This window comes from Mustela lutreola, chromosome 3 (assembly GCF_030435805.1).
Source record: "Mustela lutreola isolate mMusLut2 chromosome 3, mMusLut2.pri, whole genome shotgun sequence".
Classification (NCBI taxonomy): Eukaryota; Metazoa; Chordata; class Mammalia; order Carnivora; family Mustelidae; genus Mustela; species Mustela lutreola.
Window position 1 is genome coordinate 165,047,296 of NC_081292.1, and position 12,494 is coordinate 165,059,789.

The 12,494-nt window shown below is 60.9% G+C and overlaps 1 protein-coding gene across 26 annotated transcripts in view; it reads left to right on the top strand.

The window, feature by feature from the left end:
* KIF1A (kinesin family member 1A) overlaps positions 1 to 12,494 on the top strand; it is a 91,344-nt gene that overhangs the window by 65,146 nt on the left and 13,704 nt on the right. For 14 of the 26 annotated variants that reach the window (XM_059167471.1, XM_059167474.1, XM_059167473.1 and 11 more), the window contains 9 exons: positions 1 to 172; positions 254 to 344; positions 1,681 to 1,799; positions 2,755 to 2,810; positions 2,945 to 3,053; positions 3,284 to 3,350; positions 3,443 to 3,527; positions 5,694 to 5,799; positions 8,231 to 8,257. In XM_059167471.1, the coding sequence (XP_059023454.1) occupies positions 1 to 172; positions 254 to 344; positions 1,681 to 1,799; positions 2,755 to 2,810; positions 2,945 to 3,053; positions 3,284 to 3,350; positions 3,443 to 3,527; positions 5,694 to 5,799; positions 8,231 to 8,257 (832 nt within the window). The remainder of the gene's footprint in view (positions 173 to 253; positions 345 to 1,680; positions 1,800 to 2,754; positions 2,811 to 2,944; positions 3,054 to 3,283; positions 3,351 to 3,442; positions 3,528 to 5,693; positions 5,800 to 8,230; positions 8,258 to 12,494) is intronic. The other 12 variants (XM_059167475.1, XM_059167476.1, XM_059167487.1 and 9 more) reach the window with 1 other exon arrangement.

Sequence of the window (12,494 nt, forward strand, 5' to 3'; positions counted from 1 at the left end):
CTGTGTCTCCGGAAGGCCTCCTCCTGGACAGCCCTGAGAAGGCCCCCCTGGACGGGCCGCTGGACGCCGCCCTGGACCATCTACGCCTGGGCAACACCTTCACCTTCCGTGTGACCGTCCTGCAGGCGTCCAGCATCTCTGCTGAATACGCCGACATCTTCTGCCAGTTCAAGTGAGCCCCATGCCCTGTGCCGGCTGCGGGTCCCCACCCCACAGCCCCTGTGCCCAGCCAGTGCCTCCTCTCCTTTTACAGCTTCATCCATCGCCACGATGAGGCCTTCTCCACGGAGCCCCTCAAGAACACAGGGAGAGGCCCCCCACTCGGCTTCTACCATGTCCAAAACGTACGTCCTGAGGACCCCCTCTCCCCTCCACCGCAGCCGCCCCAAAGCTGAGCCCGGCGGCAGTCACTGTGCATCATACCTTGTCCCGGTCCCGAACCCCGGCCGTGAGCTGGGGTGTGAGGGCACAGGGACTCAGGTGCCAGGTGGGGGCATGTGCTGTCACTGGGCAGTGGGGGCCTCAGTGGGCTTAAGACTGGGGCTGGAGCCCCTTGGGCAGGTATGAACATGAGCTGTCTAGGGTACCCAGCGTGGTGCTGGCTGGTGTGGGGAAGAAGCAGAGAGAGCATACAGAGGGTCCCCGGGTGCTTGGGCACAGTCTGGAGAGGTCGGGGAAGCCCTAGGCAGGAAGTGTCCCCAGCCTGGCAGTCAGGAGAGCAGGGGCTTCCGAGTGGAGTCGGAAGAACAGGGCTCATGAGGCCGGAGGCCGGAGAACAGGGCTCACCGGCCGCTGGCCATCACCTGGCCGTAATGGTGCCATTAAGGGCTGAGGCCTCGCGTGCACGCCAAGGAGTGTGAAACAGATGTGGCCAGTACAGCTTGTGGGTGTGTGGCCTGAGTGGTCCCGCGCCCACACTCGAAAGGGCCCCCCAGACCAGCCCGTCCTGAGCCTCGGGTTCTCAGCCAGGGAAGCAAAGTCAGGCGTGAAGGTGTGCACACCTGGTGGGCTCATTTCCTGGGCACCCTGAACAGAGCCCACTTACTGGTCAACCTTAACAAAGCCACGGCCCCTCCACGTAGGAGGCCAGAAGCTTGAGATCAAAGCCTGGATAGGGTCGTTCTGTGGAGACTGTGAAGGAGACTCCGTGCCAGGCCTCTGCTGGACAGGCAGACGCCCTCTTCTCCCTGTCCTCCCGTGGTCATGCCTTTGTGTCTGTCTGTGTGTCCTGATATCCCCTTTCCATGAGGACACAGCTACATTGGCTTAGGGCTCCCTGGTGCCCTTGTTCTAACTTGGGATTACCTCTACAAAGATCCTATCTCTGAATACAGATCTGGGCGTCAGAACTGCAACACAGGAATGGGGAGTGTCGGGAACACAATTTAACCCATACCCCTCGATGAGCAGGCAAGGGCCCAAGAAGAGTCCCTGCAGGCCACAGAGGTGCCTCTGCCCCCTCTTGAGCTTCATGTTCTGAAAGGGCACTCTCGGGAGGCTGGCCTTTGTCAGGGCTGGAAGGACGAGGGAGGAGCATCACCCCCTTGTCGGCAGAGGTCGGGCCCAGCCAGGGTCTCCAGTCTGGCTCTCTGGGGAGGCCGAGCTGTTAACCTCTGCGACCCTCCTGCCCCTCCCCTGTGGCATGGCCTCACCCTCCCACCTGCCCTCCTTACCTGCCAGATCGCGGTAGAGGTGACCAAGTCCTTCATCGAGTATATCAAGAGCCAGCCCATCGTGTTCGAAGTCTTTGGTCACTACCAGCAGCACCCATTCCCACCCCTCTGCAAGGACGTGCTCAGGTCAGCACCCCCAAGTTGGGGTGGGTCGGAGGGCCCTTCTCAAGGGTGCAGGCCCTCTCCCTTCCTTACCAGTGAAGCTGCCCTGACCCAGGCAGGCGCCTCCGATGCCCACCTTCCCCATCGACAGGGCGGCCGGTCACCCAAGGTCAGCAGGATCCAGGAGAAATGAGAGACATCCCTCCAGGACTGAGCAGCAAGGTTCTTAAAGAGGACTGCTGTCTAGACCTTGCCCTCGTGGCTAGGGGCTGTGTATTGGGGCCAGGGAAACAGGGGCTGGGTGGGGGAATGGCCAGGGAGGTGCATGAGGCAGATTGCTCCTGTCTCCTGCAGAGAAAGCCACTCTGGGCCCAGCAGTTCCAGGCTCCTGGAGTCATTAGACCCCAGACAGCATGAGGGAACATCCTTCCATCTCCCTCATCTCCTGTGACCTCCCCTGGGCTCTGTGGGTGGGCCAGGTGTCCCTTGTGCTTTTCCCAACCGCCACCTGGTGTGGGGAGAACCGCAGACAGGCTTCTGGGGCTAGGGGAGCCTCTTGCCACTCCCATTGCCCTCTCTGCTGTCCTGAGGGACCCGGAGCTATGCAGGGGGTCCAGAGTGTTGGAGAAAGAGAAAGGCCGTGAGGAGTGCTGGTACCCAGGTATCTGGCCCCACAAGGCTCATCTGTCCTTGGGGTGCTGAGGGAGGCTCTGTCCTGGAAGCCCTGGACGGAGAACTAGAGTCCGATCTCACCCAGTTCTCACGGGCTTGGTCTGGGGTCCCCACGGGCCTCCTCCCGCATCCAGGCTGGTGAAGGCCTGAGCCTGGGGCCTTTCCTGGGACCTGGGAGGCAGACGGGGACCTGGAGCAGGTAGCGCTGTGAGCTCCTGCTGCTGCTCCTGCCCTTGGCTCCAGCTGTGGCTTGGGGGCCTGGAGACCTGCCTGCAGTTGCCTCACCCCGGCGCCTCTCTCTCCACAGCCCCCTGAGGCCCTCGCGCCGCCACTTCCCGAGGGTCATGCCGCTGTCCAAGCCAGGTACCCCGGGGCTCTCCTGCGTCCACCCCTGGGGGAGCGAGGGGCTCGTGCTGCCCTGATGTGTCCCCACACCTTGCCGGGACATGGCAGGCTGGGTTTCCCACCCGTGGTGTCTCTCTCCTGTCACTCCACAGTGCCTGCCACCAAGCTCAGCACACTGGCACGGCCCTGCCCTGGGCCCTGTCACTGCAAGTACGACCTCCTGGTCTACTTCGAGATCTGCGAGCTGGAGGCCAATGGCGAGTGAGTACCCTCACCGGCTATGGCCAGGCTGCCCGGGCCATAGCCTCGGGCTGGTGTGCATGGCTGTCCTTGCCTGGCTGACTCTGTCCTCCCTGGACTGGACCGCCTCCTCTCGGCCAGAGGCGGGAGCTGCTTTTCCTGTTCCCACCCTTCATCTCCTCTGGGCGCACAGGTATGTGTTGGGGAGTGTGGGGGGTGGGGGGTTTGCCTCACTCATCTCTCTTTCGCAGTTACATTCCTGCAGTCGTGGACCACCGTGGCGGGATGCCATGCATGGGGACCTTCCTGCTTCACCAGGTGCGAGGTGCTCCCTGCCCCTGCCTGCCTGTGCTCCCCACCCTGGGGGCCCCAGGCCATCTGAACATGTCTTCTCTCCTGGCGCTGGGCAGGGCATCCAGAGACGGATTACCGTGACCCTGCTGCATGAGACAGGCAGCCACATCCGCTGGAAGGAAGTTCGAGAGCTGGTCGTGGGTGAGTGAGATGAGTGCGGGCTGCCTTAGGGGCTGGGGTGGGTTGGCAGGAAGACTCCTGTCCAGGCCAGATGCCTGAGCTCTAACCACAGCGCTGCCCCGAGTCTACGTGACTTTGGCCAAGTCGCTGAACCTCTCTGTGCCTCAGGCCCTTCCCTGGAGAGGAAAGCTCGGGCTACGGTGATGCTGCCCCATTTCTGTGGAGTCCCCTGCTGTCAGCCACGCTGGTGCAGATGGCAGAGCTGGGCCCTCCCACAGACCTGCAGGCACGAGGCTGAGGGCACTCACCCTCTGAAGCCTGTAGCGGAGCGCCGGTCCTTGCCTCTTCCTGCTGTCAGCGGTCTGTGGGGACTGCCTGGCCCTCCTCGGCTTAGGGACCCTTCAGGTGGCCTCTTCTTGGGAGGACCTAGATCAGGGACCACCCCCTCCAGTATGACCACAGCTCAGCTAAGTACATCCACCAAAACCTTGGCTCCAAATAAAGTCACGTTCTCAGGTCCTGGGGGTCAGCACGATGCATCCTTTGTGGTGGTGGTGGGGGACACACAGGGAGAGAACACACAGTTCAACTCACAGTGGTTGCCATGGACCTCGGACATTTTCTTTTGCCAAGCTGTGAAGAGTTTGTTTTCCAGTTTCCCTTCAAGGGCTCAGAGGATTATCTGTCCTTCCCCTATGGGTCTCTCCGGAAACCCCTTCCTGGGCCTTTCTGTGGTCAGGAGGGCTGCCGCTGGAGGGTCCTGTCCTGGGTCTCATGGGGGGCCCTGAGGGCGTAGTTGCAGGGATGCCACTGCCAGAAGCCATATGCTGGGCCCCAAGGTGTAGGACTGTGGGCTTCTGGGGGCCCAAGACAAATGCTTTCATTTTAGCCATTTGGTATCTGTGTTCACACAAATCCTAAAAGGCTGGAGCTAGCAAATCCTCCTTTGAGGTGTTTAGGGCAAGTTTAGGGAATCAACCTAAAGAATGAGATGCAGCACGTACCCCGCCGGCACCCAGACCTCGTGCAGATGGGAGGGCTTGCCCCATGTGTGGGCAGAGGAGGGAAGCTGCTGGGAGGAGGGGGGAAAACTATGAACACCAAGGCCCTACTCTGGGTTGAGGGCTCTGGGCGCTGTCTCTCTGGGCCTCCTAAACGAGATAGACTGGGAAGGGGCGTCTCTGCCCAACAGGGGCCCCCAGGCATCACGCTTGCCAGCGGGGTGCCTGACCACACACATGGGCAGAGAGCTGCTGACGTCGTGCCCTAGGAGCCGAGGAGGTCAGGGGCCAGCCCTGGAAGGAGCTTTTTAGCTCCAGTCAAGCCACGGGGCACTCCACCTCCCACTATGGGGGTCACACCCTGGGAGCACTTTTGGGGGGACCCCACCCCTGCCTCCTCCCAGAACCCAAATGCTGCAAGAAGATTCCAGGAGGTGGGGCAGGTAACTCCAGCATACATGGCCACAGACTCCTGGCCAGGGCCTGGGCTCCGCCTCACCCATGTGTACGGGGGACAAAAGGCCAGTCTTCCTGCATGGCTTAATGGAGAAAATTCAGTGTCTGTTTCTTCCCTGACGAAGCGGAGTGTTCTGGTATCTAACACTACTGGGGCAAGAAACGACACACCAAACCACCAGCAGGATTCTTGACTCATAGACGTTGTGGCGCCTTCCCCAGACAGGACCGCCATCCCAGGGGGCGACTTAGGGGGCTCTGCAAGAAGTGTGCCCTGCAGAGAGATTAACAACCAGATGGTCCTTCCTCCCCTCCTTTCCTCTCCTTTCCCTCCTTCATTCTCCCTTCCTTCTAGTATAAAGAGAAGAAGGAACATTTTTCCTTCTCTTGCTAAGATTTCCTTTCCTAACAAGGGCCTGTGCATTCTAGGCTGAGTGGTTAGAACCTCTCAGTTGGGTGCAAGAGAGACCGATGTGGAGAGAGAGACTTATTTATGGCTGATAAACTAGACACTGAGATTGTGGGAGGACGGAGGGCAGGGTGGTACGCTGAGTGCCGGCGCCCGGGATTGTCAGAGACGCTGCCGCGGCCTCGCTGTCGGGTGCTCCTGTGGGCCCAGGGGGAGTCGGTTCCCTGACGCGGCCGCAAGATTCCGGTGTGCCGGTCCAGGCAGGGACCTAGCACCTGCGTGTCCTCCTGGGAGATGACTGGACTGTGGCCTTTCCTGTAGGTCGAATCCGAAACACACCAGAAACTGATGAATCCCTGATTGACCCGAACATCTTGTCTCTCAACATCCTGTCCTCTGATTACATCCACCCGGCCCAGGATGACCGGTGAGTGCCCTCCGGGCAACAGTGGGTTCTGTTCCCAGCTCCCTGGAGACAGAGTCCAGGTCAGGACCCGGGGTGTGTCCTCAGCCCGCCACAACTGCAGTGGACCTGGCTGTGTGAGGTCTTGGGCCTGTCCAGCCACAGAACTTTCGGGCCTTCCTTTCTGACACCTGCAGAACGGGTGCTGGGAGGGGAGGCCTGGCCTCTGAGTCCCTTGGTGTGTGTGTCTGCACGTTGTCCCATCACAGCTCACACATTTGTCCAGCCTGTTCATTTGGTCACCTGGCAGAAGGGCAGTGGGTGTTGAGGATGGCTGAGCTGGGTTCTGTCCTAGGAGTTTCGGGGGTGAGGGGGTCACCGGGGTTGCTGGGCAGACAAGTAGCCCCGAACGTCCCCAGCCATGCTGCTGTGGGTGGTCTGGGCCTCAGGCTGGGGGTTCCGGTGGCCGTTCCAGGGTGCACAGGTCAGTGGTTTGGCCTCTGGGCACAGCTTGGCACCTGCTCCTTGTCACTGGGCTGCTCCTTTCCCAGCTTGCAGTTAATGGCCAAGACCTGGCAGCCAGGGCAGCCCAAGCTCCCCCTTTATGTGAGGGGGGCAGGTGGGGTGTGCCAACACCCTGGGGATGCCCTTGTTCACCCCCAAAACATCAGCCTTGCTGGGCTTGGCTAGGGGGTGTGAGGGGTGGCATCTGGGGACTGATGGGGGGTGGGTACCTCGTAGCTGTCGAGACCTGTCCTCTTGGTGGGGATGTGGGCTTGGCTGTGTCTGAGCTGCTGCTCTCCAGGGGCTTGGGGAAATGACGAGAATGTTCCAGCATCCCAGACGGCTCTCCCATGGGCAGACCTGGCCTGCAGGCAGACGCTGAGAGCTGACCTCGGGAGCTCGCGCTCTGGCTGTCTTCACTGGTTCCTGTGGCAGTGTGTACAGGAAAAAAATGTCTTTGAGGGATGGGAGTGCTTGGAGGGGACTGGGGATCCTGCACTTGCCAGGAACGCTAGGACCCATGAGGCGTCAGGTCCTGCCCCTCTGACTCCTGAGCCCCAGTGGAACCTGGCTTTGTTGTGGACACCCTGGGGAGTGGGCTGTAAGGGAAGCATCCCCCCGTGCACGTGCACGCAACTGGGGAGCCAGAAGTCAGAGACTCCCAGAGGGGCAGCTGTGACTCTGGTTCCAGCCCTGCCCAGAAACCTTCCCGAGGGAAGTCACCTGCACTCTTGTCCTGGGGTGCAGAACGCCGGGAGGTGTCACTATGAAGAGTGGGTTGGGAGTCCTGCCTGGCAGAGTGGGAAGCTGGGGGGCACCGTGGAGCAAGCCGGCTCAGGGGCTCCTCTGACCACAAGAATGCAATCCCATGAGGGCTGCCTGCAGGGATGTGGGAGTTAGGACCCCAGAGCGGAGGGCCACCCTGGAGGCTCTGCCTGCTGAGTGAGCTCAGCTCTCCCTCTGCCTCAGACCCTTCCTTTGGCCTGGCAACTTCTAGATTCTTGGGGCAGAAAGGGAGTGGGGAGCAAAACCCAAGAGGGCAGGGTTAAGTATTTTCCTTCCAAGCCTCCTGCCCCGTGTGGTCTCCCTACATGGGGGACCGTGTCTCTGAGGCTTCCCTCTGTGAGCTGCTGGGGAGGCCCTTGGGGGCCTCAGCTCTAGGCTGAGTCCCAGTAGTTAAGGGTGCTCTGGCTCCCGGCTGGACCTCAGGGCCTTAGCTAAGCAAGTCCAGCCCTGATCCTAGAGGCCTGAGGCCCCGTTACTGACGGAGCTTTGGTTCTGCTTCCTAGGGGCCATGGGAAGTGAGGCTGGCTGACAGGCAGCTCTGGGGCCTGTCGGCCCTGTGTCTGAGGTCAGGGCTGCCCTGGTTCAAATGTAGAGGAAGACCCATCTGTGGGCTGGGATGATAGACCTTGTCCAGAGCTGCTTTGGCCTCAGGCTTGACTCCTGCCCATGATGGTACAGCCCCAGGACCGCCGACCCCCCAGCCCTCCCCCAGGAAAATCTTGGGGACCGTCCCCACCTGGGGGCCCCAGGCAGATGCCATTTGGAGGCTCGGCGAGCTAAGCCGGCAGGTTCCCCTTCCCTGGGAACTTTCTCTTCCTGGACCCTGGCTGATGTTCTCGGAGCCCTGTAATGGGCCACTTGAGTGGACCCTTTCCCCCCCGAAAGGCGCTGAGGCTCAGAGACCTCCGAGGCTTGGGCTGAGGGGTGCGAGCTATCAACCTGCTTTGCCACAGCCTCAGCCTCCTCCCGCTCCAAGGCCCTGTGCTTCGCGGCCTCCCCAGCTCAGACTGGGCCTGTCACCACGGACAGCTTCTTTCTGCGCTGCCCCTCCCCTTGCTGCCGCTGTCCCGCTGCCCTGCCGTCCCGCCGCCCTGCAGCCCTGCCCCGCCACCCCGCTGCCCTGCCCCGCCGGCCTCACTAACCTGTAATTGTTTGTGTTTTGCAGGCAGTTTCTTGATTCGGACATGCCTAGGTATCATTTGTGCCCCTTGGTTTTATTTTGGCCTCTTTCCTTCCCCAGCCCCACACCCTGACATTTATTTTCAGCTTTTTGGATTTCTTCTACACTTGCTCCCCTTTCCCTCCTGTTTCTCCATCTTCTTTGGTTTTATTTCCTTGGAATCCTTTTTTGATTTTCTTTGTTGCTTCCTCTCCTCACCCCACCCCTCCCTCCTGGCTGAGTTCCTTCTGCCCGTCCTCTTGATTTTGGCTGCTTCAGTAGTTTCCTGCCCCTCCGGAGACCCTGGCCAGCCTCCTGCTCCTGCCCCCAGCCTTGCCCGCCCCATGCTGACCCCGCCCCCGCCGGAGCCGGAGCAGGCGCCCCCCCGCATGCAGGCTGGCCAGCACCAGCCCCACCCCTTGTAAGGTGAAAGAGAAAAGAGGGAGAGAGGGGCTGTGGTGGGCCCAGGACGGGAGGGCGGACGAGAACCAGCCCTGCCAGGGACCTCCATGCTCCACACCTTCCAGCCTGAGCATCAGCCCCTCACCTGGCTGGGCTGGGGGCTCCAGCTCCGCTCTTGGCCTTGGCTGCCACACACCCTGGATGGCAGGGGGTGGGCAATAAAGTAAGTTGTGAAGGGCCCAGCCGGTCTCTGTCCGAACCCCCCGAGGCAGGGGCTCCTGGGTGGGGGCTGCCTCCCTGACTTGAGTGAGGTCCCTGAGCAGGCCCACTGGGTGCCAGGATCAGTGAGGCCCCAGGGGCAGACAGCCTCAAAGTCCCTAATCAAGACCGTCCGTGAGACTCGAGTCTGTTCTGAGCAGAGGGTCAAGGTCATGTCCTTCTGGGTCCTGTGGACGGTGGTCAGAGTGCTGTGGGGGTGGTCCTGCAGGTCAGCTGTTTTGAAAGATGAATGAGCATTCAGAAGGCTTTCAGCAAATGTGTGAGCCTTTCAGCTGCCTGGGGGGTGGGGGGGTGCCTGTTCCTTCTATGGGAGGAGCCCCAGGGTGGTGTGGGTGGCACCACAGGCCTGTCTGAGTCATGCTGTGAGGGTCACTGTGAACAGGCCCTGGGCCCCACGGGCTGTGGCTCCTGCTGGTGTGACCCCGAAAGCATGCACACACGTGTATCTGTGTGGTGGACACAGTTTGTGGACACTCTGTTTCCAGAGGTTGTTGTTCGCCCTCCCTGGGGTCCCTGTCAAGGGAACACATGTGGCAGTGGCTGCTTCTGAACAGGGAGCATAGACGTGCAGGCCCAGAGCAGGGAGGGGGCCTGGTAGGGACCTGGGCCGGCCAAGGCCGTCGTCCTGCTCTCAGAAAGCTCTGGGCCCAGAGCCCCTTGCTCGGACGCATCTGCTGGACAGGACCCATGTCAAGAGCTGTTTCCTTGATGAATAGAAGGTTCCAATCCCCTCAGTGTGATAGCTTGGTGCGGGAAGCGGGGGGATGTGCATGTTCTGTTCAAGTTTGCGTTTGTATAGCTAGCTCTGTAGGATAGAGGGGTGCTCACTGGTTCTCGAACCCTCAACTCCACACCTGCAACTTATGCCTCCAGGAAGCTCCTAGGTAAAATGGGGACAATACTGCATAGCCAGGAAGAGGTACCATGGAAGGAATGGGCACTGATTTTCCTTTTCAGCCCCCCAATTTCATGAGGCCCTCACCCCTGCACCTGAGCAGAGAGTCCAGACCCCCAGTCCCAGATGAGGGCTCATCGGCCCCAGTGGGCTTGGCCTGAAAGAGGAGGCCCAGGGCATGTGGGGCAGTGGGGGTCAGAGCCCCTGCCTCCTTCACGGGGCCCAGCCCTGTGGGGCAGGAACCACTGTGGGGACGGTCCTGGGAATGAGTGGACAGAGGGGTGTGGTCCAGGGAGGGTCTCGCCCTAGATGTGTGGACTGGGGCAGCCTGGCTGTGCCCTTGGCTGGCAGTGCCCTTGGCTGTCTGTGTGAGTGTGGACAGGTGGCAGAAGCTTCTGGAACCTCGTGTTCCTTCCGTCCTCAGAAAGGGGATAATTTAACCCCTGCTTGAAGTTGCTGTGGCAGAAATGAGGTGACAAAAATCTATTAGCTGGGAGGCTTCCACACAACTGTGTGAATGTGGGTCACGTGGTCATTCTGCCCCTCATCCCCTCACCTGTCAGTCCTCATTCCCTCACCCCCTCAGCCCCTCACCTCTTATCTCCTCATCCCTCACCCCTAGCTCCTCACCCTCATCCCCTCACCCGCTCATCCTCTTACCTAGCCACTTACCCCTCACCCCTTCATTCCCACACCTCCTGACCCCTCACCCTTTTATCCCCAGATCTCCTCACCTCACATCCCTCTTCTTCACCTCTCACTCCTGCACCCCATCCCTTTATCCCTTCACCCCTCATCCCCTTTCCCCCTTATCCCCTTACCCCAACCACTCATTTCACCCCTTCCTTCCCTCATCCCCTCAGAACTCACTCTTCATTCCCTCATCCCCTCATCCCCTAATTCCCATCCCCGCCCCTTCACCCCTTCATCCCCTACCCCTTTCATTCCCTCACCCATTAACCCCTTATCCCCTCACCCCTCCACCCCCTCACTCCCTCACCCCCTCCGTCCCTTCATTCTTCCACCCCTCACCCCATCCCCTCATTCCTTTATCCCCTCGCCCCCATCCTTTCACCACTTCACCGCTTCACCGCTTCATCCCCGACCCCCTTCATTCCCTCACCCCTTTGCTTCTCACCCCCTCCTTCCCTCACCCCCTCACCCCTTCACCTCCTCACCTCCTCAGTCTCTCAATCCTCTTACTTCTTCATTCCCTCTGGGTCTGAGGACTCTCCAGCTGCACAGTGCATGAGGCCGATAAGCCGTGCACAGGACTGCAGTGGGCACAGCAGAATCCCTTTCCCCTTGCCTGCCCGTTAACCCACCGTGGCTGTGATGCTCGTCCCAAGTGCTGGGTACAAGTCACCACACAGTTGTCGGAAGGTGCATCAATGGGCTGTGTGCAGCTGGCATCCCGTGAGGAACGACCAGGTGCCGCTGTTGGGTGGGTGAGGCGGGGGATGACCCTCTGCCTGCCCCTGAGCTCCGCAGGGATACAGCGGGCACACAGTCCATTAGATCAGGCCAGGCCAACGCGGGGGGCTCCCATGTCACCCTCCAAGGGGACATGAAACACCCACAACTGTTGTGGTGGCGGGGACAGCCATTGAAGCTTGCTGGGCAAGAATCAGCATGAAAAAAACATTTCACAGCCTATGACATATTCTTTGTCAACAGAACTTTGTAATGCGTTTTCAGGTTTCCCCTGTGGGTCCTCACTTGTCTGAGGATTGAACTCTAAGTCCTGGAGCTGAGTTGGGGGGTGGTCCTGTTTCTGGCCCCCCGCTGTCCAAGCCCTGTGGCTGAGGCATCAACACAGACCCCCTCCCCACCCACCCCTGCTGGTCAGAGGGAGATATTGGCTGGCAGCCCCTGTAGGGGGCTCGGAGGAGGGGAGCCTCTGTCCTGATTCCTGCAGTCTACCACGGAAAGAGGAAGGGTCCTGCGGGAACTCCTAGGGCTCTTCCCTTGGGGAAGCAGAGCCCTGCCTGCTGCTGGGTGTCCTGGAGAAGGGCTCAGGCCTGGGAGCTGTGGGCAGGGCCTCCCTGGGTCAGGGACACTCGGGTCCCCGCCTGACATGGATCTGGATCCGAAGGGTCGGCAGGGTGGGCCAAGACTGTGGTGAGGCGCCAGAGTGAGCCCAGGCACTTTGCTCACGACGCAACCTGCCCCCGTGTTTCCACCTCAGTGGGTCTCGGGTGGGGTCTGGGAATCCGCAGTGCTTCTGACCCAGGGACCCCTCGTCTGGCTGGCACATTTCTCCTGAGAGTGTATCTGCGGGACTGGCTGGGTGTCCCAAGTGGGAGTTGAGGGAGGGGTGCTCCCTTCCTGGGGTGACTTGATGGCCAGAGAGGTCCCGAGAGTCCTGTGTCTGCTCCCGAGTGGGGGTCCTGGTGTAGTAGCCCTGACTCCGTCTGGCTGTCTCGGTGATGGGGGACAGTGATCCCCGGTCCCGTGCTGTGTCCCGCAGCCTTGCACCCTCCAGGGCTGTGAAGGTCCCAAGCAGGCAAGCTGGCTCTCGGCCACCCCTCCCCGCCCTAAGCATTCCTGCTGGCGTCTGGTGAGACCTCCTGCAGAGGCCCCAGGGGCTCGCGAGTGCTGCTGACAACCCTTCCTGTCTGGGGCTCCAGGTTCTGACCCCCCTGACTGTGCGGATGCATGGCTGGCTGTAAGCCAGGGGCCGGTCTACAGGAG